This window comes from Eleginops maclovinus, chromosome 2, assembly GCF_036324505.1.
Source record: "Eleginops maclovinus isolate JMC-PN-2008 ecotype Puerto Natales chromosome 2, JC_Emac_rtc_rv5, whole genome shotgun sequence".
Classification (NCBI taxonomy): Eukaryota; Metazoa; Chordata; class Actinopteri; order Perciformes; family Eleginopidae; genus Eleginops; species Eleginops maclovinus.
The window spans coordinates 1,355,841-1,383,772 of record NC_086350.1 but is presented as its reverse complement, the minus strand read 5'-3'; the positions used below and the strand labels follow the sequence as shown (position 1 = coordinate 1,383,772).

At 42.9% G+C, this 27,932-nt stretch overlaps 2 protein-coding genes across 4 annotated transcripts; one reads left to right on the top strand and one right to left on the bottom strand.

Moving 5' to 3' along the window:
* The first annotated feature begins 24 nt into the window (after window positions 1-24).
* Window positions 25-7,248, top strand: prr33 (proline rich 33). The gene is made up of 3 exons (XM_063902896.1): window positions 25-151; window positions 483-530; window positions 3,865-7,248. The coding sequence occupies exon 3, from the start codon at window positions 3,880-3,882 to the stop codon at window positions 6,976-6,978; it is 3,099 nt and encodes a 1,032-aa protein (XP_063758966.1). The 5' UTR covers window positions 25-151; window positions 483-530; window positions 3,865-3,879; the 3' UTR covers window positions 6,979-7,248.
* On the bottom strand, window positions 2,771-27,814 carry lsp1a (lymphocyte specific protein 1 a). 3 transcript variants are annotated; one of them, XM_063902916.1, is made up of 13 exons: window positions 27,479-27,814; window positions 18,920-19,066; window positions 15,217-15,616; window positions 14,863-15,005; window positions 14,052-14,289; window positions 13,265-13,402; window positions 11,910-11,953; window positions 11,441-11,522; window positions 10,297-10,434; window positions 9,474-9,566; window positions 8,719-8,805; window positions 8,171-8,276; window positions 2,771-3,451 (listed from the first exon to the last, which is right to left on the bottom strand). In XM_063902916.1, the coding sequence occupies exons 1-13, from the start codon at window positions 27,535-27,537 to the stop codon at window positions 3,429-3,431; spliced, it is 1,698 nt and encodes a 565-aa protein (XP_063758986.1). In that variant the 5' UTR covers window positions 27,538-27,814; the 3' UTR covers window positions 2,771-3,428. The 3 variants fall into 3 exon arrangements, with proteins under 3 accessions (XP_063758986.1, XP_063758994.1, XP_063758977.1); XM_063902924.1 differs by having other exon boundaries at window positions 14,052-14,292; window positions 15,325-15,616; window positions 27,479-27,812; XM_063902907.1 differs by having other exon boundaries at window positions 14,052-14,292; window positions 27,479-27,811.
* Between the last annotated feature and the right edge of the window lie 118 nt (window positions 27,815-27,932).

Here is a 27,932-nt window from a genome sequence, read left to right as displayed (position 1 = left end):
GTTTTATTTTTGGACTGCCATGGCGTCTGTTCCTTCCATTTGTAGGAAGGGGGGTCGAGTTGGGCTCAACATGAACCTGCCGCTCTGACACTCCAGGCTGGGACAAGCAGGCAGCAGCCGGCCGGCCGCCCCCCGAGCAGCAGTCGCACAGGTAAACACGCCAAAATTACACCTTTTGTTCTCCAGATAGAGTGTGGGGAAGCTGTTAGCGATGTCGGGGTGGCGGCTGCCGTCGAACGCAAGACCCCCCCCGACATCTGCAGCCAGAGATCTGACGTGTGTTTGGAGAGCTTGGGGTTTCTTGCACCAGCAGGGCTGAGCTAGGTGTTAGCCTCACACTGTTTCTACAACACACTCTGCTCTTTATCTGCAACAAGGCATGACTGGACGATGAGCAAATGGTAGCTTTGAGTGGGTCCTGATGTGTGATTATGGCTAATAAAGTTAGGTGTGATATTGAATCAATGTTCTCTTCTGTCAAGGGGAACCTGCCTGGAGCGCTTTGATCACCAGCACGAAGTCTTTACCTGGTATGTTCCTTCTGTTTCCCTTTAAACTACCAGTGTGTGTGTGTGTGTGTGTGTGTGTGTGTGTGTGTGTGTGTGTGTGTGTGTGTGTGTGTGTGTGTGTGTGTGTGTGTGTGTGTGTGTGTGTGTGTGTGTGTGTGTGTGAAGCCTCGTAACTAATGACTTCTTTTTGGGGTGGATTCACTTACTTAAGGAGGGCATTGTGGACCGGCTTGGTGTTTTATTACACGGCTATTATTACCCTTTCCTCTTTTGAACCTGCATCCTGAAGGCGCTCCAAATACCGAGCCTACCCACAGCCTTAAAAGGAGGAGCAGGCTCTCGTGTGCAGGCAGGCGAGGGAGGTGGGAATAAGGAGAGAGTGGGGGGGTGGGGGGGTGGCAGCTTGAAAACACTACCAGCTCAGGCCCACATTTCCCTGAGGTGACACTCATAATAAACCGAGGATATGAAACAGTTGTTTTTGAGCTGCTGGTCAGCTTCTATCAGAAACGTATCCCTCATTTTAATTGCACGGATGCTATGTGAGACAAGTTATTTTTAACCTCTTAGGGATTAGAAACGTATGAAACTGTTCCACTAAATGTCTTTATTTTAAATTCCTGTCCTCGCGTGTGATTGGTTATTCTCAGTGACAACGTATTTCTGACGCCCTATCGAATGTCGTCGGGCTGTGATGTCATGAGGTCACAAGGTCTGCATTCACTTTCCCCCTTCAGCAGATATATATACACAGATCTATATCGGTGTATTTACATGGGAAACATTTGTTGACCACCTCAGATTTACTTTCACACCATCAACAGTAAAACACTGAAAACAGGAAAAAATAAACGGGCACTTTGCTGTGAACTTTCTCATCATATCCCAGCTCCCCAGAGGATGCACCACTTTGATTTTAGCTCATGACACCATTAGTTAGCGCCACTATTTAAGGCTGTAAGAAAAGCTGAATCATCGGTACGGTGTTTCTTCAGTTAAATCTTTAAATGATCTTTTATAGGGAAAAGCCGAATTGAGTTGCGTAATTCTAACGTCACAAATTAGCTTTTATTTTACTATTTCACCCAATTTTAGGCCATAAACCTTCATTATTGTATTAATTATAGGTGTGGGTCATGATTAAACCTGTAGTGTTGTTGCTCTTAAAGAACCCTCGACTCATTACCATAGATCTTGACCCGCCGGATGCTGATCAGCTGATAGGTATACACAGACTGCAGTGGAAGCTGTAATAGGACCCCCATCAGTCTACTCTACACAGTGCTCCTTTTACATGGAGCAGCTCCATCCGATCTGCATCACAGCGCCCTGATTTATTGTTTTTTTTCAGGGAAGGTGATGCAGCTTGTAAAAAAAAGGCTGGAGTCTTAAAAAAGCGAGGCAGGTGATTGGCCGGCCTCCAAACTAAATTTAGGGCTGGGGGTGAAGAGCTCCCAGGATCAGCTGTGAGGCGGTAACATCATCCAGGAAGAGTCCAGATGGTTCTCCTGCTGTTCTCCAGCTGCAGAGCTGATCTCTTTTATAAACAGCAGCCCCACAAACATGATGAGAGCATCTGTGTTGATTTTAGGACACGTGTTTTTAACCTGCACGAAACCTCCTGAAACCCAAATGACCGATGTTTGTTTTAACCTTTGTTGGAGGATTACACGCCCCTTGGCATGCACAGAACATTTGTTCTTTCTATAAAACATCAATGGAAACATATATACCGTAGAGGATGAGGACCACATGGGAAACATATTTTAGAAAAGCGAATTTTGGGGGAAATTTCTGAGAAAAAAGTCAAATTATTTCAATTATTTTTATTATTTAACTAAGAAAATAAGATAAATTAATGTAAAAACAAAACACAGATTTGGTCCTAATCCTCTTCCGTACATTTAAAAACAACATTCATTTGGATGTTTTTATAAATGGAGGATATTCTCAGTTTTATAACCGTTTTTTGGAGTGCCTTGTAAACATAGATGTGATTGGATAACTGCTTAGAGAGGTCCCGCCCCTTAGCCTATCACATACAATGTGTTGAAGCGCTAGTTGGGGGTAAAAACTAAATTCAGAAATCATCATCTGGGGACCATGAATCTCCAAAAGTGATTTCATGGACTTTCACGCAGCTTTTGAGGGTTCTTTAAGGACAACATAGACAAAGTAAACGTTTAGATATATAATGATATGATTAGGGTTTAGAAGTTTGATTTATGTAATGTAAATAAATCAAAGGCGTGAGGGCGAAGCAAAATTAGAAAATATTTTAATTTATTTAAGAAAAGTGGTTACAAACAATCAGTCACCTCAGAATATGCAAATTAAAGATGGAAGATGTCTGCAGTAGAACAGAGAGAAGCTCCATAAAAACACCAACAGGAAATGAGATGAGATGTAGGGGGGGTTAAGGATGTTGACATTAAAAAGACACCAAATCAAATGATCTGTTTTGGCTGCATGTTTATAATCACTATTAACTCTGCTTTTCCAGTTTTTGACAAAGTATGTCTCCAGCAGCAGTTTTCAGATTGTTCTTTAGCCAATGTGTAAGTGCAGCGCAGATAAAAGAACCACGGGAAACATGCAAAAAGTGTTCCTACACACCATCACACAAGGACAACCAGACATTAGGAAGGGTTCAGCTGAACACTGCAGTGGAGAGGAGCACAGAAACATTGAGGCTCAGTCAGATATATACACAATAAAAACTGAATGTCGGGAAATACAAAACCAAGAGGGAATAAAAAAATGGAGATTTGAGGATTAATTATTTTGGACTTTTGAGTCAGAGAAAGCGACTTATTGGAAATGAATGATATATGAAATCTGGTCATGCATGATGTCTTTACAGCCAGCAGACGTCTTTTTTGGATCGAGGTGAAAACCACCTGGAGACCGGAAACCTCCTCAGTAATCGTCCCGATATAAATCTGCAGAAGACACAGAAACAAAATATTAAATATTATCCAAATTTCAGTTTAGTTACCGTAAGTCATTTTAGAAGGTACATGTTTATCAAAATAGCACCTAAAGGCTTTCATTAACTCAGCGTTGTGGCCTTTTTTAAATGGACGTTGAGCTTAATGTTGGATTTGATTGGAGGAGAAGAGGAAGCAGGATTTAAGACGTCGTCATTTTATTGGTTGGTTTTCTTTAGTTTCTCCTTCTGTGTTCGGTCACTGGTAAAGATTTTAAGTTTAATAATCCATTACTACGGGGCCTTAATCTAAATCAAAATCAACTCCTGAAGTTTAAGTCTCTGTTGCACCCGATCCAATGACTTTGTTCTTGACGTGGTATGAAGCTCTCTTTTCTGACAATATCTCTGTTTGTTTCTCCGCAGGGTGCCAAAGCGCTCATGGCTGTCGCTTACGGGGCTATCACCAATCCGGGCCTGCTGTCCCAGCAGTACCCGCCGCCCCTGCTTCCCAAGCCCGGAAAGGACAACGCCAGGCTACAGAAACTCCTCAAGAGAACCGCTAAGAAAAAGGCCTCCGCTCAGGCATTGCAGCCCGCCACGCTTTTCCGCTCCAACCTTTCCCCTGTGAACGAAGCGAGTCCCGACCTCGAGCACAGCGACCACTCCACGCCTCCTAAGACTCCAGAGACTCCGTACAGCCTCTTCAGCGTCCATGAGCCTCCGCGGTTCACCGTCAGACCGCTGTATCGACATGTGGCGTCCCCTTACCCACAGCGAGCAGCGTACGGCAGACCGGCGAGGTTCTCCCCTCAGACGGTGGCGCCCCCATTGTACTCCACCCCGCAGAACATTTCCACAGTTTCTTCATATTCTACAGCGACCCACGTTTCTGAAGTCTCAACAGTTACGTGGCAAGTCGCCGAGCCTGCGGTGCCGAAAATATGTCTGCCAGCCTCCTTTATACCTGAGGCCACAGCACCAGTTGCTGAAGTACGAAAGCCGGCTTTTAGCACATTTGCTGACACTAATGCCGGTCTAAGACCTCCTGCAAGTGGAGGGACGCCACAAGCAAAGAGTCCAGGTCCCACTCCTTATCAAGCAATGGGGGGTCAAGCTTTTATTCGTCCTCTCACTGTGTTGACCCCGCTGGCCAAATGCAAGAGTCCACGTCCAACATTCAAAGCAACCGAGCCTTCAAGATCGCCCAAACCGATGTTTGAGGTTCCCCAGATTAGGATGTATACGGCGAGCACATCCTACTATGAGTCATCCAGAACCCCACCGGTGTATGACACAGCTGCTTTGACTGCCATTGGCAGCACAGCACCTCAAAGTAAAGCACCAGCAGAAACCAGGCAAGATTTGACTCAAGCATCTGAGGGCAGAAGAGGGACAGCACCGACGGCTCTGCCTCCTTTACTGGGCCCAGATCCCCAGAGGAAAACACCAACTCCAGAAACTAAAAGGGGCACCACACCAACAACAGAGGTGGATACTATAATAACACCTACAGTTGAAATCAAAAGAGCAACCCCAACTTCTGAAATCAAAAGAGCGACTCCAACTTCTGAAATCAAAAGAGCGACTCCAACTTCTGAAATCAAAAGAGCAACCCCAACTTCTGAAATCAAAAGAGCGACTCCAACTTCTGAAATCAAAAGAGCGACTCCAACTTCTGAAATCAGAGTTAAAACACCAACAGGACGGCCTCGAACCCCGGCATACAAGAGCCGGGCTCCTACGCCGGTCTTTGAAGTCTCAAGACCGAATCCTCTCTTGTTCGCCGTGTCACCAATTACAGTAGAGCCAGAGCGGTCACGAACGCCCAAAACAGTTTCTGCTATGAACGGTATGTCTGCTTCCCCAAGTGAGAAGGTCAATGAGCCTAAGCCTGCTGAAACGATACCCAACGGGGACATTCATTTGGACATCCCTCCTGCGGTAAAACCAATCCAACAGAGCATTAGTAAGTCAAAATCAGAGCCTGAACTGTCAACAGAAGTAGCTCCAGCTGACCCTCAAAGACCTAAAGCTCCAACAACTGAGCCAAAAACACCAGCGGTGACTTCTTACAGCAACCAGAGGCCTAAGACTCCGACATACGAGGCATCCCGACTTATGACCACATCGCCTGGTTTTAAAAGACCAAGGACACCAATGTATGGGACATCAACTTCTGGGGTATCACCTGTAGGCTTTCAGAGGCCTAAAACCCCGACCAAAGCTGCTCAAAAATCAAAGTCTGGCTACCGTGGATTGACACCGGCTGAATATGCTGCTCACGGCGGAATCAAAACCTACTCTCCAGCTTTTGGTATCTCCGGGTCCAAGGCACAAACTGAAGAGGAGGTTAAATCTACAAAAGAGGAACAAGCTGGATGCAAAGCACCTGTTCAAGAACCACCTGTGAAGGCTCAAGCTATGTCAGAGGTGTCTAAAGCTAAAGAAACTCCCAAAGATGTAGAAAAACCTCAGGTGAGGGACGTGAAGGTTGCAATCACCCCTTCAATCCCCATTATTATTGTTTCACAGGCGTCTGACACCTCTGTAACAACGTTAGTACAAGAGACAACTACGATATCCAGTCAGGTTGCAGTGAAACAAGAAAAAACGGTGATTCAAGAAGCACCAAAGGCTAAACCCCCAGCGACACAGGCGAAAACGTTTCAGAAACCAGTTCAAGAAGTCGCCAAACCAAAGACAAAACCTCCTGAAGCCAAACCTGTGCCCAAAGGTGAGGACCAGGATCCTCTGAAGGCAGTAAGGAAACTTTTAGGAAAAGATAAAGTCCAGAAACCTGTTCCTGAGACAAAAGCTGTTGTATCAGATAAGAAAGAGCCTGTAGCTGAAACCAAGACTAAAGATGAAGGCCAAAAGCCCAGCACCGCAACAGGAAGTGAAGACAAAGGAAAAGATAAGAAAGAAGAACCAGCTGCAGTCAAATCTGCGCCGGAGCAAAAGGAAGGCCTTGAATCCCTCCCTGCTGAGGCCCTTCTTAAAGTCATGCAAAAGCCAAAGGGATTGAAATCCAAACTGAGCGGTTGGTCCAGACTCAAGAAGCACATGGTGGTGGAGCAGGAGGAGCCCACATTTCCAGAGATAGGCCCCAAGAAGGAGGCCGCTGGGACGGACCAGAGCGAGGTGAAAAAGGCCGAAGAGAAGGCCGTGGACAAGCCCAAAACTCAAGACGAGAACGAAACCGAAGACGCTCCCGTAGCAGCCAAAATGTGGAACGCCGTCCTCTTCCAAATGTTTAGCACTAAGGAGAACATCATGCACCAGATCGAGCTGAACAAAAGCGAGGACGAGAAGCGGCAAGAGGACACAGACGACCAGAAGGAGGTACCGTCATTCGCCCACCGGCTGCCCGTGCTGCTGTTCAGTCCAAAGTTTGACGCTAAAAGGCTGAAGGAGGCGGCGTCGAGGCCGACGACGAAAATCTCGACAGTTTTTGAGATGGGTCTGATTGGGCGGAAGGGCAAAGAAGAGGAACCAAAAGACTTTAACAGAACAGCGAGGGGATTCGCCGCAACTTAAGCTAATATGATATATATAATATATACGTGCCGAGGTGAAATATGTTAAGGGAGAGAAGTGATGATACATGTTCAATGTACAGGTGCAGAAGTCTCTGTTAAAACGAATGGCGTTCGTGTTGTAGAAGAGTCGGCTTTGAACTTTATACTTGACAAGTGCTTCGTGTTTCATTTGTGTGACTGGTTGTCTCGATGTTTTGTGTTTGTGGAAACAATTGTCTTAATTCAGACGTCACATCCGATTAAAGCGTTTATGTTTTCAGTAAAATCAGAGCTTCTCCTTTGTTCCTCTCATTCACTTGTAGTGAATAACTCTTTGAAAATCTGCATTTTCAGAGACAGAAAACAAGATATTTGTTGGTCTTGACACGCTGTCTGACTCAAAATAAATAGAGGTTTTAAAAATGGTCATTTTGCATGTAGAGTTGCACAAATTCACATCTGTAAAATGCATCCCGTTGCATTGTGAGTATGTTAGCAGAAAGTTGCTGAGGATAAAAGTCAATTAAATAACAACAATTCATTTAAAATGAATAAAATGGTGGAAAATAAATTCAGTAGACTTTTGTCCTCAAATAAAGAAATGGATTAAATAAAGACTGGTTCATAAAACCACAGGGGACTAAACAATGCTGAATAAAATGAAATGAAATAACTAAAATAAAAAGCTGTCATTATAATAAATAAATAAATGAAATAATACAAATGTAATTTAATTTAATTTAATTTAATTGCTATAGGAGAATAACTAAAACCAGAAATACATGGAAATAGAAAAGAATGAATTTGGAAATAATTAAATATCATCTAATAAAAACAGAAACATTTCTAAAATACATAAAATTAAAATGATGTATTTATTTTATACTTTAATTATATTCAATAATTTTGATATTTAATTTAATATTATATTATATTTTGTTTTATAAAAAATATATGGATGGATTCTTTGATTGATTAATAATTTATAAATATAAAACATACTAAATAATAAAATATACATAATTATAAAATGAAGAATCAGCACTATTTTTAAATCTTATCAGCAGGACCGGAACGAAAGAAAAGGCTTCAAATAAGGACTTGTTTTTACTTCTGTATAGTGAGCTTCACCCACTGAGCCCCACCGAGTATTGAAAGGATTTCCATATCGAACGTTTTCAGATGTTGGGAAACAATCGTTTATATCTCACCGTTCTCCCCGTTAGTGAACTCTGCTCCATCGTCGTCCACGGGGATCTTCTCGTATTTCCCGTGACCAGTGACGACAAATTTGTACTTTTTAGCAGCTGCTGAGCCCTGGGAACACATTTTAAGTTTCCAGAAATCATCTCATTGAGTGCCAAAACTGACTAAATTCAACATTCAGGATCTCCTTAATGTGTGACCTCTTTTTTTAGACTCTATTTCATACAGACATGCAGCCCACAGCGTTTCACATACTACAAACACAGATACAGTTTTGGGATGACTTGCATTGAACTCGTGTTAAGCGTCGAAAATATTTCAACATTTCTTATTAACATTTGGATAAAAAAATGAAACAAATTCGGAAGTTTTTGAATTTAAATCACATACAAAAAAAGTGTGTGTGTGTGTGTGTGTGTGTGTGTGTGTGTGTGTGTGTGTGTGTGTGTGTGTGTGTGTGTGTGTGTGTGTGTGTGTGTGTGTGTGTCTGTGTCTGTGTCTGTGTGTGTGTGAGTGTGTGTCTGTGTGTGTGTGTGTGTGTGTGTGTGTTCACCTTAGCACTTTGCCCTTGTCGCCCTGTCGAGTCTCCGATAATCTCCCACATGTTCTTTTTCTGCATCACATCTCCGGGCCTCACGTCCTGATTAATAATTGATCATTAATAATTGATAAAACCATGATGACACTCTCAGAGGTTATATCCTGTTTCTCCACAAGAGGGAAACCTCTCATTAACAGACCGTATGGCTGCTCCTGAACACACCACGGTCAGTCAGTCAGTGGGGGAAGATCAGAATTTTACTGAAGTACAAACATTTTAAAATACTGCCTTCAAAATCCAACTGAAGTACAAGTACAAGCATCAAAAGTACAACTGCTTATTCTTCAGTGAATGTCTCCTGTGATCAATAGGCAACTACCGAAGCCCAAATCTGCCAGTTAAACAAACAACAAGAATACTGCAAGTAATGACCTGATATGTCAACATAATGCCATACTCTCCTAAAATAAAGTCAGTTTCTCAGTAAATAATGACATACTCTCCTAAAACCAGCTAAATGCAATGTAAAATAAGCAGTTAATACAAAGTATGTCGAAAGTTACTCAAAATAATGACTTAAAAAACCGGGATCCCAAAAATACTGACATCATTCATCAATGATTGAATGGGGTAATGATTTGGTTTATAAAATGGCTTTAAAAAAGGGCTTAATGTTTGAAGATAATGACTAAATACCTCTAATTACTGACTTATTATCACAACATAATGACTTAGTAACTCTTAATAAAGTTGTGTTTCTGACTTACTGCGGGTTTAAGCGATGGTTTGCTGCCGTCAGTCGGACCCTTCACCCACTGAGTGATCCGGTTGGCCACGCCCACCTTCAGCCCCTCAGCGTCCTGATTCACACCAAATGAAATTAATTGATTAATTGATTTGTTAGTTAGCTTTGTTCAATCAACATTTTCATTTATTAGAATTAGTTAGTGAATTTTGTAGTCGGATGTTTTTATTTAAACATCAAAACTGACTGAAATTAGCTCAAATAAATGGCCGTTTTCTCAGGTTTCCTGCCAGTCAGTTCTTTAAGTCTGATTCTTCAAGTATTTAAGAATAAAAAGACGGTGAAATGTTTTTGAGATTAGCTTGAACTTTTGTCTTGTTTGTGGTTGTAATACTTATTTCCGCCACAAGAGGCACCACTGAAGTATTCATTAAAAGCATTCATGTTTTTCTAACCAAAAATCCAATATCTGTAACCCTATTTTTTCCCGTGAGAAATCAGGGTTGAATTTCAGTCTTTATTCAGATTCTATGAAAAACCATCTAGTGAAATCATGTTGGGTTTTTGTGTGATTTCCTGCCATTTCAAATCACTCTGTCACAAGTGCCATACATTTATGATGCGACCCACTTTGAGTAACTTTCTCTTTGGGGTTTTATGGAAAGCTTCATGTTGCAGCAGGAAGTGACTGTGTCTCTAGGGTTGCGGTAGAATTGTCCAAAAGCTTTCCCTAACCACCATTCCTTCACCTGGTGGGTAGGAGAATTCAAAAGGACTCAGGACAGGGCTTCAATAGAATCTGACCTACAAGTATAAAACTCACACCTTCAGAGGGGTTTCCTCACCTTGCAGCTGGCCCCCCTGCTGGGACTCTGGCTCCAGGCCTCTCCGGCCTCAAACAGGTTTTTCTTGGAGGAGACGACCTCAGGTGAGCCGGGCAGGTCGCTCAGTGATGCCTTCACTGCCCGCGCCTCCTGTGAGTTCTGCACAACAACAACACAGGCGGCTGGTTAGTGAAACCGTGACAACATCGTAAGCCATCCGGGTGCTTTCCCCTCTCTGTCATGGACCCGCCCCCTTTTTGGGTGAAAACATTGACTGGGGGTAAATACGGTGGCCTTATCATACATTAATGATGCATTCCACTGATCAATTTCTTTCATTCTGACCAAAATAAACATTTTCAATCCAAGTTTTTCTTTTACTTATTCGAAGATAATGTCTTTAAAGTTTGTATTTTTTGGTGGATGGTAAAGAAGACTATTTCAATTAGTATTATCGATTAGGAAATTTAAATTAAACTGCAGTTATACAAGGGTGTGCTCTCTATACACAATGTGAACACAGAAAGAAACATTAGTGTTATTATTGGCATCCTTGGACTTCCGTACTTGCACAATGTACGAACCAGATATGACTTTTTGTCCAACCTGTTCTCCACAGTTAACCTGCAGGTTGTTCACCGGGCTGTTATCTCAGCCTGAGGTGAGGAGTAGAATAAATAACAGGGAGCGGAAAGGTAAAAATAAAGCGGTTGTAACGCGGGGTGTTCCCGTCGTATATCTGTCAGAAATAAAAACAGAGCGCTGCTGTCGTCGCCCAGGTGCTGCAGGGATCAGTGACCTGGGCACAGAAAGGGTCAGAGCTGCTCTTTAACTTCAGCTGGTGGGAAACAAAGAGAGTCACCAGAGTTCATGTGCAGAAAACACCAGAGGAGCGGTCTGACGGACGCTCTTTAAACCAGATGTGTGGCTAAATAGTCCTGAGGCTAACAAGCAGCTAGTTAGCTTAGCATAGAGACTGACCTTTACCCCAGATCAAACAAGCTCAACGTCTTCATGTCTGGTCTGCTTATTTAAAACATAAACAGTATTAAAACACTTTGTCAATATGTCAGGTGTGTGTGTGTGTGTGTGTGTGTGTGTGTGTGTGTGTGTGTGTGTGTGTGTGTGTGTGTGTGTGTGTGTGTGTGTGTGTGTGTTGTCTGACCTCCACAGCGTGGGCGTACTGCTCCCTCTTGTCGTCGATCTTGGGCAGCAGACAGAGCGGCTGCGTCTTCTTGAAGCTGTTACTGAAATACAAAATCAGAAGCCAAAGTGTGAAGTGTGTGTGGGAGAGAAACACAGGGATTTTAGCCTCTGCAGACAGTTTACATGCACTAAAACCTATAGAACACACTACAGGAGGGGGAACGCCACAGAGAGCATGATAGGCGTCTTCACGTGGAAACATTACAGGAAGAGGAAACGTGTTTTGTGCAGCGTTTTTGCACCAAGGAGTCAAAGGAGCAGCTCTGTTTCTGCTGCTGATGCATAATTTCAAAATAAAAGCCTCCACAGAGAGATGAACCTCCTCCTGCAGACAGTCTGGAGCCTCCACAGCTCCACCACCTTCAGAGAAAACAGAGCAGAGTGCAGGAGTGTAAACCAGGGTCACCTTCACTGATGAGGAAACTCACCTCTTCTTCAGGGAGCGGTTCAGAGACTCGGTCCTCTCTGTGATCTGGAAGGAGAAGAAGAAGTCTGAGGTCAGATTTCCTGCAGGAAGTCTCAATGCAGTCGCCTTGATTTAGGATGAGTTAATTACAGTTTGGACCGCCAACAACAACAGAGTCTGCTGGCCTTCATCAAACTGTTTGAGTCTTCAGAGTCTGACTTGCTTCTTCGCTTGCTCTCAGGTGTTTCACATACATCCTGTTTTCAGATCCTGTTGAGGCTTTTTCTGTGTCCCACCAACAGCTCCGAATTCACTCTGAATTTCACACTGAATTTCCTGTTCCAAATGTACATCTAATTTAGCTTTTCTTTGAAGCAACATGCAAAAAAACCTCTAAACTATTAATCATTTGAGCCCAGTCTGCTCTGACTGGTTAGATAGCCGGCTCTGTTGTGATTGGGCAATCGCTTAGAGATGTCCCGCCCCCTTAGCCTATCACGTCTGATGTGTTGGAGCCAGAAAGGAGCGCGAGGGTTACGTAGTGATGTCACTATGTTCCGGAAGTAAACAAAGGAGTCGAATGGAGGTGTTTCAGGCAGTGTCTTTCTTCTCCTTTAGACTGAGTGGTGAACACTACTTTACACATATATCTCGATTAAACAAATTCAGTTGTATTTTAAGACGTGTGTGTTGGGTTGAAAACTTTTTTTAAGACACACATCCTCCCTTTTATACATTTCTAGTTTGAACCACTGATACCGTATGGGTCAGCTGTTTTTCTGTCTTTGAAAGTTCAATACGTGAAATAAGAAAGGTGCAACACACACATGCAGAGTCATGCACACAGTTGCATGACGTCAAAGTGCCAAAATGTGCAGAACTTTTAGACAGGGTAAGAACGTTTGACTATGTGTACAGCAGGAACAGACACATGTGGGGAGGTCACTGTTCACCAAACAAACACACCAATCAGTGAGTTCACAGCATGCTTTACAAACACATCAACTTACACGCTGAGCCTGAACCCATCAGCTGTAAAGACAACACACAGTTCAAACGTCACTGGGATCCGTCTACAGTCAGTCAGTGATCTGCAGAATAATCCAGATAGTTGCTGAGATCTAAAGTCAGCAGCTCAGCGGAAAACCTTCCCAGTTTACACCATGACAACGAGCACAATGAGGAGCCACAGAAGGAAGCTAACTGATGAAGCTAACACCGTGCATTAAGCCCTTAAGAGCGTCGGACGTTGAAGGAAATATTCGTGGTGGCCTTAAAGTGTTTGAACTGGGAAGCTGATGTACGTCTCTTTGAGTCTCTATGCAATCAGTGGGAAATGTTTGTGCCTCGATGTCATTGGAACTGAGTTGAAGTTACCTTGTGTGTGGGGGTCTTGGGGCTGAAGGGACTGAACGTCTCGTCTCCGTCCACGCTGGAGGTACTCAGGCTCTTCATCCTCTCTGCAGCCTCCACCCTCCTCCTCTCAATGTCGTCCTTCATCCTCCTCCTCTCCTCCTGGGGGGGGTCACAAAAAATACACATATAAACACCAACTCTGAAGTCCTGATTTCTTTTGGCCAGCTGAAAGCAGGTGCTTAATCTCCCTGTTTTAGCTCCGTGTTTGGTCTCCACCATCTTGTATTTGTCTCATTAGCTGCTAAACGCTGCAACCTTTTCATGTGAAACTTTAAAAACGTTCAATAAAATAAAATGGGCAACATCCTCCCCAATGTGCAAATGAGTGCATGACGTCATCCGGCTACCTTTCGCTACAGTTGGAGCTAGTGCTAGCTACGATAGGAAAAAAGATGGCAACGCTGCGATGGAAACACACTGCGTTTTTCACAGTCACCCCGGTTCTTCCACTGCCTTAAATGTACATTACTAGAAAAACAAACGGCTTACTTGAAGCTATTTGGTAGCTGCCAGGGAAAAATAACGCACCATCCTTCAACTATTTCGGTTAAACGATAGCATTGTTTTTGTAGATCGTACATTTTGCTTCAGCTCTCCTGGAAGATCCTACACCCTACAACAAAATCCAATGGAGAAATCCTATTGGCTTTTTGTGAAGGGAACCATGGAGATGCTGCCTGCAGGGTCTTCGTCAAAAATACTTCATAAGTGCCCCTCTCTATCGCTACTCTAAATGAGTCGTGTTCACCTCCTCTTTGGCCAGCCTCTGATGCTCCTCTTCCTCCCTGCGACGCTCCTCTTCCTCCCGGACTCTGCGCCTCTCCTCCCTCCTCTTCTTCAGCTCCTGCAGCTCCTGCTCGGCCTCTAGCTGCCGGAGCCTCAGCTGCTCCATCTCCTGGCTCCCCTTCTGCTGCAGGCCGAGCCGGATCTTCTCCAGACGCCGCTCCGTCTCCAAGATCGCCTCCGCCTCCTCCGGGGGGGCAGATCTGCTGCAAACACAAAGGAGGTTTTAAATACTTTAAAATCTAAAGATATGTGGATGCCCCTAACAGTGAAGTCGAAAATTGTCAGGAATATTTCGGAATGTTTCACATCCCGATTACACAAACTAATCAATGAATCAATCAAACCTTTTTTAGCACTTTTCATACGTAGTTGGTCACAAACAACACATTTCATGCTGGATAAAAACCCTTAAAATCAACAGAAGCCAAAAAAACAAAACAAAAACAAAGGACTGAAGAAAACAAATAATAAAAAGAAGAATCAAATATTATATTAAAATACAAACATCAACAATGAGACAAGAGAGAAATAAGAGTAAATGATTCCATTCAGAAAGAAAATGAATAAAAACTGTCTAACTTGTTTACCATAAAGTTTGTAGGTATTTGGCAATAAATGTGAGATATCTGACCATGAACTACTTGTCTGTATATATTTAGATTGAATAAGCTGAATGAAAAAAAAGTACTGTCTGTCTTTCTGAATTCTCCGCTGTTCTGGTTATAAAGAGTAAAGCCGTTGGGATTTTAACCCCAGCCATTAATAAAACTCACCTGGTGGATCTCTTTGTCTTCTGGCTCCCGAACGTCGTCTCCCCCTCTCTGGTTGCGTCTCCGTTGGCTTTGCTCTGTTTGGGCTCTTGGTTCAGGAACACCTTGGATGTGTAGGAGATCTTCACCTCCTTTCTTTTCTCCACCTGAACATGAACAGTTCAACATATTACAACCTTCAGAAAGGACATGTCGGGTTATTTTCAAAGACCCGAGACACTTGGAGTTAGAGCCCACTTAGATCTGCTCGCTACACTTGGGCTTTTATTTTGAAATTGTACTTTTTTAAAGCGCCCAGCCTTTATTCAAATGGCTCGAGACTCGACTCAGACAAGTCTTCAATAGTTTAAAACACACCTCTTTCGGCCGATGGACCTCCTCCTTCCTCTTGGTCATCACCTCCTCCCCCCTCCTCTTATCCTCTTCCTCCTCTTTCTTCCTCCTCATCCTCTCAACTTGATTCACCTCCTCCTCTTGTTGCTGCTTCCTCCTCTCCATCTCCACCCTGTCTTCTTCTCCGTCGTCTTGGTGCTCCTGTCTCTGGAGTCGGCTGGAGGAGGTGACGGAGGTCTGGACGGCCTTCACGGCTGCAGATTTGTTCTTCCTGTTCTCCTCTTCCTCCTCCTCTTCCTCGCCTCCCTTGCTGAGCTCCTGCAGGCGTTGCTGCCTCCTCCTCTCTCTTCGCTGCGTCCAATCGCTGAAGCCTTCGTCCTCCTCAAGAGACGGAGAGCTGCTCGGCTTCAGGGCGCCGTCGTACCTGCAGGAGACGTCAGGAGGAATCAAAGACAGAAGCGGACTGATGAGGAGCAGCAAGTGTCAGGCAGTATTACACTGAGCCCCTCCCCTACAGGGAACACAGGGATTTGAGCCTTTGCAGACCGTTTACATGCACTCAAACCTACAGAACACTAACGATGCTTCTGACAAGTTTCTGCACCTGCTTTTGTTTTATATCAAAGTGTTTGAACACACACACACACACACACACACACACACATACACATACACATACACACACACACACACACACACACACACACACACACACACACACACACACACACACACACACACACACACACACACACACACACACACACACTCCTGGCTGAGTTGAAGTAATGAAAGTGTGTGTTGTGTTCCCAGGAGCAGAAAGGAATTCACTTGGCATTCCCAAGATGATTAAGACGCCCGGCAGAGGCCCCATTGCATGATGGGAGTCTCTCAGCGGCTAATCAGCCTTAACGAGTTGCAGTGTGTTCCTGAGAGGACACCTGCACACACTGACAGGAGCGGAGTGGGGGGGCAGGTGCGGACACACACACACTCCTCCACATCTCTGTTTGCTCGTCTCAGATTCTCAGCTGCACGCCTTCTGACTCACTCTGTCTTTAACTTCACTTTATTTGTGAAGAGCCTTTTTTACAGCATGTTTGAGATTCAATAAAACATCATAGAGGAGGAACACAAACACAACTAAAGACACCGACGATCAACAGAGCGGGGGGGGGGGGGGGGGGATGCACATCAAAAGAGTTTATTAAAGTGTGCTTTTAAAGGATTTAAATAAAACTGATTTTGGGATTCAAATATCAACAATATGGGCATCTTAAAGAGGCCCTATTGTTCTATTTGTGGAGTTTCCTCTCCTGCAGTGTGTTCTATGGGTTTTAGTGCATGTAAATGGTCTGTAGAGGCTAAAATCCCTGTGTTTCTCGTTCACCTGAACATCAGCAGGAGAGGACTCTTTAAAGTAGAGACGCTACATACTGATATACACCTGAACATCAGCAGGAGAGGACTCTTTAAAGTAGAGACTCTACATACTGATATACACCTGAACATCAGCAGGAGAGGACTCTTTAAAGTAGAGACGCTACATACTGATATACACCTGAACATCAGCAGGAGAGGACTCTTTAAAGTAGAGACACTACATACTGATATACACCTGAACATCAGCAGGAGAGGACTCTTTAAAGTAGAGACACTACATACTGATATACACCTGAACATCAGCAGGAGAGGACTCTTTAAAGTAGAGACTCTACATACTGATATACACCTGAACATCAGCAGGAGAGGACTCTTTAAAGTAGAGACTCTACTAATATACACCTGAACATCAGCAGGAGAGGACTCTTTAAAGTAGAGACTCTACTGATATACACCTGAACATCAGCAGGAGAGGACTCTTTAAAGCAGAGACTCTACATACTGATATACACCTGAACATCAGCAGGAGAGGACTCTTTAAAGTAGAGACTCTACTAATATACACCTGAACATCAGCAGGAGAGGACTCTTTAAAGTAGAGACTCTACTGATATACACCTGAACATCAGCAGGAGAGGACTCTTTAAAGTAGAGACACTACATACTGATATACACCTGAACATCAGCAGGAGAGGACTCTTTAAAGTAGAGACACTACATACTGATATACACCTGAACATCAGCAGGAGAGGACTCTTTAAAGTAGAAACTCTACATACTGATATACACCTGAACATCAGCAGGAGAGGACTCTTTAAAGTAGAGACACTACATACTGATATACACCTGAACATCAGCAGGAGAGGACTCTTTGAAGTAGAGACACTACATACTGATATACACCTGAACATCAGCAGGAGAGGACTCTTTAAAGTAGAGACACTACATACTGATATACACCTGAACATCAGCAGGAGAGGACTCTTTAAAGTAGAGACTCTACATACTGATATACACCTGAACATCAGCAGGAGAGGACTCTTTAAAGTAGAGACTCTACTGATATACACCTGAATTGGAGTTGAATAGACGTTGTGGGTTGAAACTCTGAACCAGCCCTCGACCTCTCTGGGTTTGAGCACAGCCTGACATCACCACCACAGAGAGACTTTAAATGACAGGCTGGGCTGAGATGTGACGGAGGTGTAATTAAATAAAAGGCCGTCTGAAACACGGCGGTGGTTTCCCCCGGAGACTCTCTGTAGTAAACATTCCTGGGCGGTGTGTAATGAGAGAGCAGCTGTGTGTTTTCTCCGATGGAAACGTTTGCTTTATGAACGCAGACGAGCTTTAAAGCTTCACATCTGGGAACTAACCTCTTAAACTCACAGTTATCGTCCGTAGGAAAACACGCGGCGACAGTTAGCGGCTCGTACAGGAAGTGGCCGGACACGAGGCGGCGGGGCAAAAATGTTCAGCACTTAATAACTTCCTGCGTTCACATGAGTAAATGGACGCCGTCGTATCTACGCTTTTCAAATGGCACGTTCTATTTTAACTTCTTAATTACTTCGTTTTATTATTTTTATTGGACATTTTGCTTTATTTTTTTTCAGTTTACACAATTTGACTTCTTATATTTCTATTAACATTTTTAATTCATTTTATTTTGTCTTTATGGCACATTCTTACCTTACCTTCTTATGTTTATATAAATGATTTGATTTTATGTTTTTTATTTAATATTTCAACTTTTAATACTTATGCTATTTATATTAACATCTTACATTTATTTTAGTTTAGTTTTTATTGCACATTCTTACTTCTTATATTTTGAATATATTATTATATTATTATTATTATTATTATTATTATTATATATTATTATTATTATTATTATTATTATTATATATTATTATTATTATTATTATATATTATTATTATTATATATTATTATTATTATTATTATTATTATTATTATATATATATATTATTATTATTATTATTATTATATATTATTATTATTATTATTATTATTATTATTATTATTATATATTATTATTATTATCATTATTATTATTATATATTATTATTATTATTATTATTATTATTATTATTATTATTATATATATTATTATTATTATTATTATTATTATTTTGGACATTTTACTTTTTTTATTTTACTTTGTCTTTTATTGCACATTTTTTCATGGTTTTATTTATGGTTTTAGGGTACTTTAAAAAAATTCTTGCCTGAAATCCCTGCTCAAACGTGTGCATCACTTAATCTTTTAAACGCTATTGCATGAACAAAGTTTCTTGTTATTAGACTCTCCGTTCTTACATGCTCTCCTCTGCCGGCGTCCCGTCCTCCGGTGAAGTGTCTCCGGGCATCGAGCCTCGGTCCGTCCAGCAGTAGGATTCCCTCGCTCTGCGGCGCCGCTCCCTCTCCAGCTCCTCAGCGTCCTCCACGCTCCTCTGAGCCGTCAGCCTGCAGGGGAATCAACGTTCTGTTATCGAGGTTATAATACTAATAATCCAATGGATGCATTGCTTTTAGTATGTGTCACAGGGATTGTAGCCTTTGCAGACCATTAACGTGCACTAAAACCTACACAACACACTACAGGAGAGGGAGCACCACAGCTTGAAAGGCCTCTTTAACGTGCCTCTGTTGCGGATGATGTGTTTCCTCTCTCGTCGTTTGGAGACAATAAAAGTCTAATGGAGAAACATTTGTCAAGAATCTCACGGCACACTGACTCCTCTTTACAACAGAGTGTGTGTGAGGTGGGGGAACATCTGAGGAGTGTTTATGTGCAGGACAAACACACACAGTATTTATTACAAACACTTGTAATCTGTATTTATACGGAGACCAGGCACACTCACACACGCGTAAATAAACCTCTGCGTTTCACTTTGTGTTCTTTGTTTAGTGAAGGGCAAATACCAATCTGCTTTAGGAGCTGTGACTGTAATGAAAGGGGGTTTGTCTGGATCTTTACAGCTTTTTGGATTTGAGTCATCTCACCTTAAGAGCATGCTTTCAATCTTGAGGTTTACAAAAGCAGATGCCTGTTTAGTTTGCACGAATAATGGAAGGAAACAAGATGCAAGAACTTGGATTCTTAGCCAACATACATTGTGGCCTTTAACTTAGTAAATCTGGCTTAAAGCAACATGCATCTTACATCTGTGAAAACATGGTATTTACTTTTCCAATAGACATATTTTAACCTGCAACAAGCCGACAGCCCCTCTACATACATAAGCTTTTTTGACCTCTGGAAAAATACCCTCTAAACCTTTACAATCATCACTTCCTCCTTGTCCTCCATTTGTCTCTCTGTCCCTCCTGTAGGCGGACGGAGGGACAAATGGAGAGGAAATGATGGAGGGGGAGGAGGTGAGAGGCCGGGGAACAGCTGTGTGTTGGTCAGAAACGGTGTGATGGAGGCTGGAAGATTCAGAGAGGCAACAGGGCACAAGGTCAGAAACAGAGGACTTTCAAAATAAAAGCGTCTGATCAAATTTCTGAGATACAACCGACTTTCAAAATAAAAGCTTACGGTCATAGTGTCACAGACTACATATACAGTCTATGGTCACAGACAACTGACTTTCAAAATAAAAGCTTCCCATCACATATCACTGACAACTACATTTCAAAATAAAAGCTTTTGGTTAACGTGCCAAAAACAGATGACTTTCAAAATAAAGGTTTCTGGTCCCAAAATCAGAGACAGCTGAATTTCAAAATAAAAGTCAGCTGACTTCCATATAAAGGAAAACATTTGACTAACTTACTTTGTCAAGACTTTGTGGCTTAATACTTTAAACAGCAACATGTTTTTGGGGGAAACTTTTAGACAAAAATGTATGAGATTCTCTAGATTTATAAATAAGTTGCTGAGCGATGCAGGTTTGTTTGGGGGTTTAAAAGCTGTTTGAGCAAATCTCTCACCACGTCATCTTTCTGTAATCAGCCTGTGGGAATCTCAAACATCTGATTCACACTTAATGCTCAACAGAGGGAGTTTAAAGTACCGAGGGATTACCGGCGGATCTACTCCCTGCTTCTCCTCCTGCTTTTTATCAACACTAAATCTTTCTGTTTCTCTTCCAGAATCATCTCTGAGGTCTGGCCTGTGTTAGTGAATGCTACAAATTAAGACAACATGTAGGAAACACTTTCTCCTCCTGCAGCGTTTTGTTGTTTCTGTGTAAACTGACTCCAGAGGCAAGACGCAGCACGCCTCAGATTAAAGGCTGACGGAGTGCCCTTGAGCTCCCAGAGGTCACGAGGTTCAAACCTGAGCCAAGAGACCTGAGAAGGGCTGATGAAATGGGAAAGTAATAAGAAGTAAGGAAAGGACGGAGACAGTGGACATGGAAAACTATCCAGCCGTTTATAAGTACCCTAATTTAAAAATGAGCTTCAATTTGACCAACATTAAGGTGCTTGTGTTGTTGTTGTTGTTGATGTTGTTGTTGATGTTATTCACAAAAAATCTGGCAACAGTTGTTTAAATGTGTTTTTATCATCTCTATTTGGGGATGCTCAGCTACAGTTTACCTCTGTTTGCAGTCTTTGTGCTAAGCTAGGCTAGTTGTTTCCCTTTGTTTCTAAAGCAAATTGGGCGAGCAGTTAACCCGTTTTCAGACTTTGTGTTAAGCTAGGCTACCAGGACTCAGATTTCTAACCTTATCGTGCAAAAGGATGATGAATGATAACCCAAAACATCAATACTTTGTCTTTGTCACTAAACAGTCTTTCAGTGTTTTGGAGACAGAGCCGGTTGCTAGCAGATTCTGTGACCACAAAAACCGGAATAATTAAATCTGAGTTCTGTGCAACCACCAGAAACACACACACACACACCCCCCCCCCCACACACCCCCCCCCCCCACACACACACACACACACACACACACACACACACACACACTTACACACACCACATAAAAGCAGCAGCACCTGCAACACACGCCTCATATTGTTTCCCTCTATCTGTCTGCACTTGTCCGGGATTTTACTTTGTTGTCCGGAGACGTCTCCCGGAACGAGAGTGAGAGAGGATTCGCCTTCAGGAGGGTAAAAGTATTAGCAGCTCTTTTGTCAGCACTCAGGCTGTCAGTGCAGCGATGACTCGGTTGAGTAATAGCACGGCTTGCTTTCAGCCGGGGGACAGACGAGGACGTTTGTGAGATGAAGTCACTGTCGAGACAAGTCAGGACCAAATCACTCTTACAAAAACAAACGACAAAAAGATAAGACACTTCCCAGAAAACAAAGTCAGCGGATGAGTTAGGAGGATGGAGGTCAACCTACTGAGTCAAACTGCTAGTACAGCTTCTGTCACCTCAATGGTTACTAGAGAGAGATGGAAGAATGAGTCAAAAAACCAGAAATGAGTCAGCCTTTTACCGCTGAAATAAGACCTGTTGAAGCTGAAGAGATTTTTATTTCACAGCTTAAAGTACGTCAGTAAAAACCCCACTGGTGGATTTAAAAACGGGAGGAGCTAACAAGTGTCTAAATGAGACGACTGAACACTCTGACGCCCAACATTAGCCTCCTTTAGCTTAGCGGTGGTGACGTGGAGTCATGTGACCGTGCTGTAGTTCCTTTATAGCCCAACATTAGCCTCCTTTAGCTTAGCGGTGGTGACGTGGAGTCATGTGACCGTGCTGTAGTTCCTTTATAGCCCAACATTAGCCTCCTTTAGCTTAGCGGTGGTGAGGTGAAGTCATGTGACCGTGCTGTAGTTCCTTTATAGCCCAACATTAGCCTCCTTTAGCTTAGCGGTGGAGACGTGAAGTCATGTGACCGTGCTGTAGTTCCTTTATAGCCCAACATTAGCCACCTTTAGCTTAGCGGTGGTGGCGTGAAGTCATGTGACCGTGCTGTAGTTCCTTTATAGCCCAACGTTAGCCTCCTTTAGCTTAGCGGTGGTGAGGTGAAGTCATGTGACCGTGCTGTAGTTCCTTTATAGCCCAACATTAGCCTCCTTTAGCTTAGCGGTGGAGACGTGAAGTCATGTGACCGTGCTGTAGTTCCTTTATAGCCCAACATTAGCCACCTTTAGCTTAGCGGTGGTGGCGTGAAGTCATGTGACCGTGAGTATCTGATTACAGTTTGATCAACATGTTATTATTCTGTGGCGCTGCGGGCAGCTCGTCTGTTTTTAATCTTATCTCTGAGTCTGATGTCATCCAAGAGGCAAACCTGCTTCAAAACACACTGCTGACCTCTGACCCCCGCAATCCCCTCCACACATGGGGGAGTCCTTGCTGTTTACGATACGGGGAGATAAGAGGCTGAGGAATGTTTTTGGGGTTGGGGGGGTGGAGTTGGCTGGTGAGTGATGGGGTGGTTGAACTCCCCACCCCCACCGCTCTGCAGGTCATCTGCATTAAAGGACGAGGGAAAGTAAACAGAGTTGGGCTTCCTGTTTCCAGGAGGCATATCTGAGAGAGCAGTTAAACCTCAGTATTGGGTGATGTGGTGTTTGGTGCATAATCTCCACATATTAAAACCACTTTAGGACTTTTGAAGTGAAAAGCTAACATTAGGTTATAAAGGAACTACAGCACGGTCACATGACTTCACGTCACCACCGCTAAGCTAAAGGAGGCTAATGTTGGGCTATAATGGAACTACAGCACGGTCACATGACTTCACTTCACCACCGCTAAGCTAAAGGAGGCTAACGTTGGGCTATAAAGGAACTACAGCACGGTCACATGATCCTCTCCACCTGCAGCTGGTCAGTCAACGGAGCTCCTTCTCTAACAGGCTAATACAGCTCCGCTGCAACAAGGACAGACACAGGAAAACATTCCTGCCCACGGCAATAACTCTTTAATAAATCTCCTCTGGCTGGCAGAGAACTCTCTGCTTCATAGCTTCACTGGACATTCACATCCACATTCATTTAAGTTATTATTAATCCTGTTTAATCATTCTATGTATCATTCTTACTGCCCGTTCTTTTTCTTTAGATTTGTAAATCATGTTTTGTTTTTGTTTATCCTTATATTTTACTATTTCTTATTGTGTATATTTTGTATTGTCTCTATGTTTCTAATGCTGCTGGAACAAAAGAATTTCCCAAATTGGGATCAATAAAAGTCATATCTATCTATCTATCTTCACCTCACCACCGCTAAACTAAACGAGGCTAATGTTGGGCTATAAAGGAACTACAGCACGGTCACATGACTTCACCTCACCACCGCTAAACTAAACGAGGCTAATGTTGGGCTATAAAGGAACTACAGCACGGTCACATGACTTCACGTCACCACCGCTAAACTAAAGGAGGCTAACGTTGGGCTATAAAGGAACTGCAGCACGGTCACATGACTTCACGTCACCACCGCTAAGCTAAAGTTGACTTATTCTTATGGTTAGGACTCATTCCTGCAGCTCTCTATATGTTGACATGTTTTGTTCTGTTATTTTTAACTCATGAATAAAAAAGTGACAGGAAAAGCCTTGAAGCTCTGCAAGGAAATGAGTCATTGTCTAACGGATGATGGATGTCAAACAGTCGACGTGAGATGTATATCTGTTGGCTGGAGTTCTCTGAGTGATGTCAGCTCCAGACTGACGCCATCTGCTGAGTCAACTGAATCCCAGCTGTTATCTGTTGCACAAACACACCAGAAACCCTTCTGCTCTCGCTGTGACTCAGAGCTTTACACGGAGCGCCACGATTACAACACCGCCACTGACACGAGGATTTACGACTCAGCCATACATCAGGTTTGGGGAAAGCATGTTGGGAAAGTTGGAAAATCACCAGACATGCTCGAGAGAGGGGAAGATTTTCTGGTTTAGTATTTATCTTTACACAGATTCTCACGCTCGTCAAACGTCTGATTCAAACGTCTGATTCATCGCCATTGACTGGATCTCGTCTTGGGAATAAGTGAAGTTCATACTACTCACCAATTGAAGTTATTAAATTAATTGGCAATTGTCATCGTTAGTCAAGCATCTGATGACATGGAGCATTCCCTATAATACGTCAACTTATCAAGTTAAGACTAGACCTCCATCGAGACGTTCTTACGGTAGTTTTTCAAAACAAGAGAGATCTGAGAATAGCCAGAAACACACATGCTTGAAAATCATTTGAAGAACTGGAGTCTTGGAAACAAGTCAGATAAGTATTTAAAGACAAGAAGAAAAACATCTCTCTTATCTCTCTCCTGTTTTTCAAAATGAGATCTGAGGAGGCTCAGAAGTACAACCTGATCCAAAACAGACCCAACAAATGTCTTAGCGGAAACTAAAAGGTATATTTCCGATCCACTTTTCTAAAACACCATCTGAGACTAAAGGAAAGTTCAAGTTCTACAAATCCTTTCAAGATCTGAAGGGCTTGGTCTGCTGTTTGTAATTATTAAAGATGTTGATATACAGTATATCCTCTGGGGAACATGACGGTCTGTACGAAATTGAACGACAGCTGTTATGTTATCAACAGGAAGTCCAATGCTGCTGCTGCGGACTACTGGAACAATCAGAGGAGTTATTATAACAGTTTGTGCTCTAAATCTTTATCAGGACTCTGACCATGAAAGAATGATCAACCAATCCCTTAAGAACAGCCAAACAGAAAGAAGACTTTAGTTGGTAGGGGCAGTGCTCATTGATTAACAGACACATTGCTGTAAATAACCCAGAGTTAGCTGCTATGCTAATTTCCATCTGTTGTCCCTAGCCAGATCTTAAAAGGCACCCTAAGATATAAAAATACATAAACTGATAACAAATAAAACCATAATTAAAAAGACATAAACACACCCTCAAACTCATTGAGAAGGTTGTGTGTCCAAACCTGCACTGCACCACGCAGTCCTTTACGACCTTCTTGGTTCAGATCATAGTTAAGAACCATCGTTGGTAAGGTTTAACAGTGTTTGTATTGACATGTTACGGAATTTACAGCTACCAAAAATGTACGGCAATGACGTTTACTAAAATAACACACACTGCTAGTGAATCATTCAGGTGATCAAAAAAAGTCCTAATTTCTTCTCAAAATGCTTCAAATAAAGAAGTCGGAGTAGATCAAATTGAAATGTGAAATGTCCTTGTTTATTACGGCTCAAACACGTTTTTCAGTCATTTTCAAAGGAGTCCTATTCACACTAACCCTGACTATGAGCGTGTAACATCTGAGGTCTCATCACTGCGTCGTTTTGGAGGAAATATAAGAAAAGGTGTCCTCAATAATTGAGATGTCCTCATGTTTAACTCTGAAGTACTGCCAAACTAATGTATCAGATAAACCCAATAACTGTCCCCGCTGACAGTGTGACAAACAAAACCCGTCAAAATGACAAGAAAAAGCACGTTAGGACTTTCACAACTTCTACACTGGTTAAATCAGAACCAGTAGGAGCCCAGAGATCTGAACCTGTAACCACTGAGGAGGAGAAGCATGTCTGACACAAAGACAGTAAACCCCATGAACAGCAGCAGCCTGGCCTCTTATCTCCTGGGCTTCTAACCACTGGAACCTGACACAGGATGGAGAAACCCCAGAGGACGCGTCGCCACCCAGAAAACAATAGCCTGACTCATGTGACCCTTGACCTCTGCCACAGGTCACCGACACCACTTCCCCGCTGTAAGAGAAACGGCCTCTGGACTCTCTGTTTTGTTTTAGCTCATTTAACCTCAAATACATCTGAAAAAAAGAGCTGGATTCTTCTTCTTCAAATCCCAAATCCCCCCAAAACCCTGCGTGACCCAAAACACTCCCCATAATCCCATTGTTCCCATTGAGACACACACACACACACACACACACACACACACACACACACACACACACACACACACACACACACACACACACACACACACACACACACACACACACACACACACACACAGTGCTTTGTTGTTTTTTCTCCAGATTTGATTTCTGATTTCTCCTCCGACTGAGAAAAAACGTAGGATTATAAAATCTGTGTTTTTGTGTGAGATAAAGTGTGTTTTCAGTGTGTGTGTGTGTGTGTGTGTGTGTGTGTGTGTGGCGTTTAATTATTAACCGGAGCTGCTTTGTTTGTGTGGCAGACACTAACAAAGCAGAAAGACTTTCCCCCAACATCTACAGCAATCATATGAGGCTGAAAAACAAGAGTTATTCTGAATCAGGATACATCATCTGAAGACCTGTTCAAGTCAGGGCTCGAAGCTTCACGACGCACGTCAACAAGTCTGTATTTTTGTGCAAAAAATTCCCTATAAAGTCAAACTGACGAGACACCATGTGCTGTTTGATGAGATTTCAAAAGTCTTGGTCGTGGAGTTTGACTTTATTCTCCCTTAACAGTCTTTGTGCCGAGTAAAGATATGAAATGATGGATTTCCACAGATTTTAGAAGAAAATTCACTTCAGAACAACAGAAACAAAACGAGAGCAGAACAACAACAACAACAACAACAACAACAACGACGTTTTATAAGAGTTTAAAACACTATTTTATCCCTTAAAAAGTTCCACATCCTGATATTTTAAAGGGGTTTTCAGCTGTCATTGAGCAATAACTGAAGACCTGTTCAGGTAGAAGGATGACTTTAGTCTAGTTTGGAATCAAATGCACATTTCAAAACAAGACACCTGAGATATTATCCTGGGATGGGCAATCCTTTGTTGTTTTCTCCAGGTTTTGGGAGAAAATTCCCTCCAGAAGTTGAGCAATTTCTCCTCTGATGCAGGTCTAAAGTAAGATGTAAAATCAGTGTGAGATAATGTGTGTTTTCAAAGTGTGTGTGGCGTTTAAATATTAACCTGAGCTGCTCTTTCGGGGGGTGTGTGTGTGTGTGTGTGTCCAACAGAAACAAACAGAAACCAGGGGGGGATCGATGACATACCTCATCAGGTTCTGCAGACCCTGTTTGCTGGAGTTCCTCCTCAGCAGAGCGTTCGACATCTTCTTCCTCTGTGGTGGAAACACAACGGATCACTCTGATCAGCTTCTTCTTCTTCACTTTCCCTCCTCGGCACTCAAAGCTGCTTTCTGTCCTGCAGTCGCTCCGGAGCCCAAAGCTTAGAACAATGTGTGTGTGTGTGTGTGTGTGTGTGTGTGTGTGTGTGTGTGTGTGTGTGTGTGTGTGTGTGTGTGTGTGTTAAAGACTCCTCTGGTGCGAACACACACACTCTCTCTCTCTTGTAGTATATCACACACGGCTTACTCCCCTGCAATGCTGGTTGGGAATGTCAGCGCAGTGACTCCCTCTTCTCGTGGAGGCTGGGTTTTAGTCATTACACCCCCCACCCCCTCCCCTCTCACACACACACCCACCCCCCCCCCACACACACCCACAC

Coding starts and splice junctions, on each gene's coding strand:
- prr33 (XM_063902896.1), top strand. CDS start 3,880: ATGGCTGTCGCTTACGGGGCTATCACCAATCCGGGCCTGCTGTCCCAG.
- lsp1a (XM_063902907.1), bottom strand. CDS start 27,537: ATGTCGAACGCTCTGCTGAGGAGGAACTCCAGCAAACAGGGTCTGCAG. Junction 14,293..14,862: donor AAGACAAAGAGATCCACCAG/GTGAGTTTTATT, acceptor TTGTGTTTGCAG/CAGATCTGCCCCCCCGGAGG. Junction 10,435..11,440: donor AGTACGCCCACGCTGTGGAG/GTCAGACAACAC, acceptor GTTGTTGTGCAG/AACTCACAGGAGGCGCGGGC.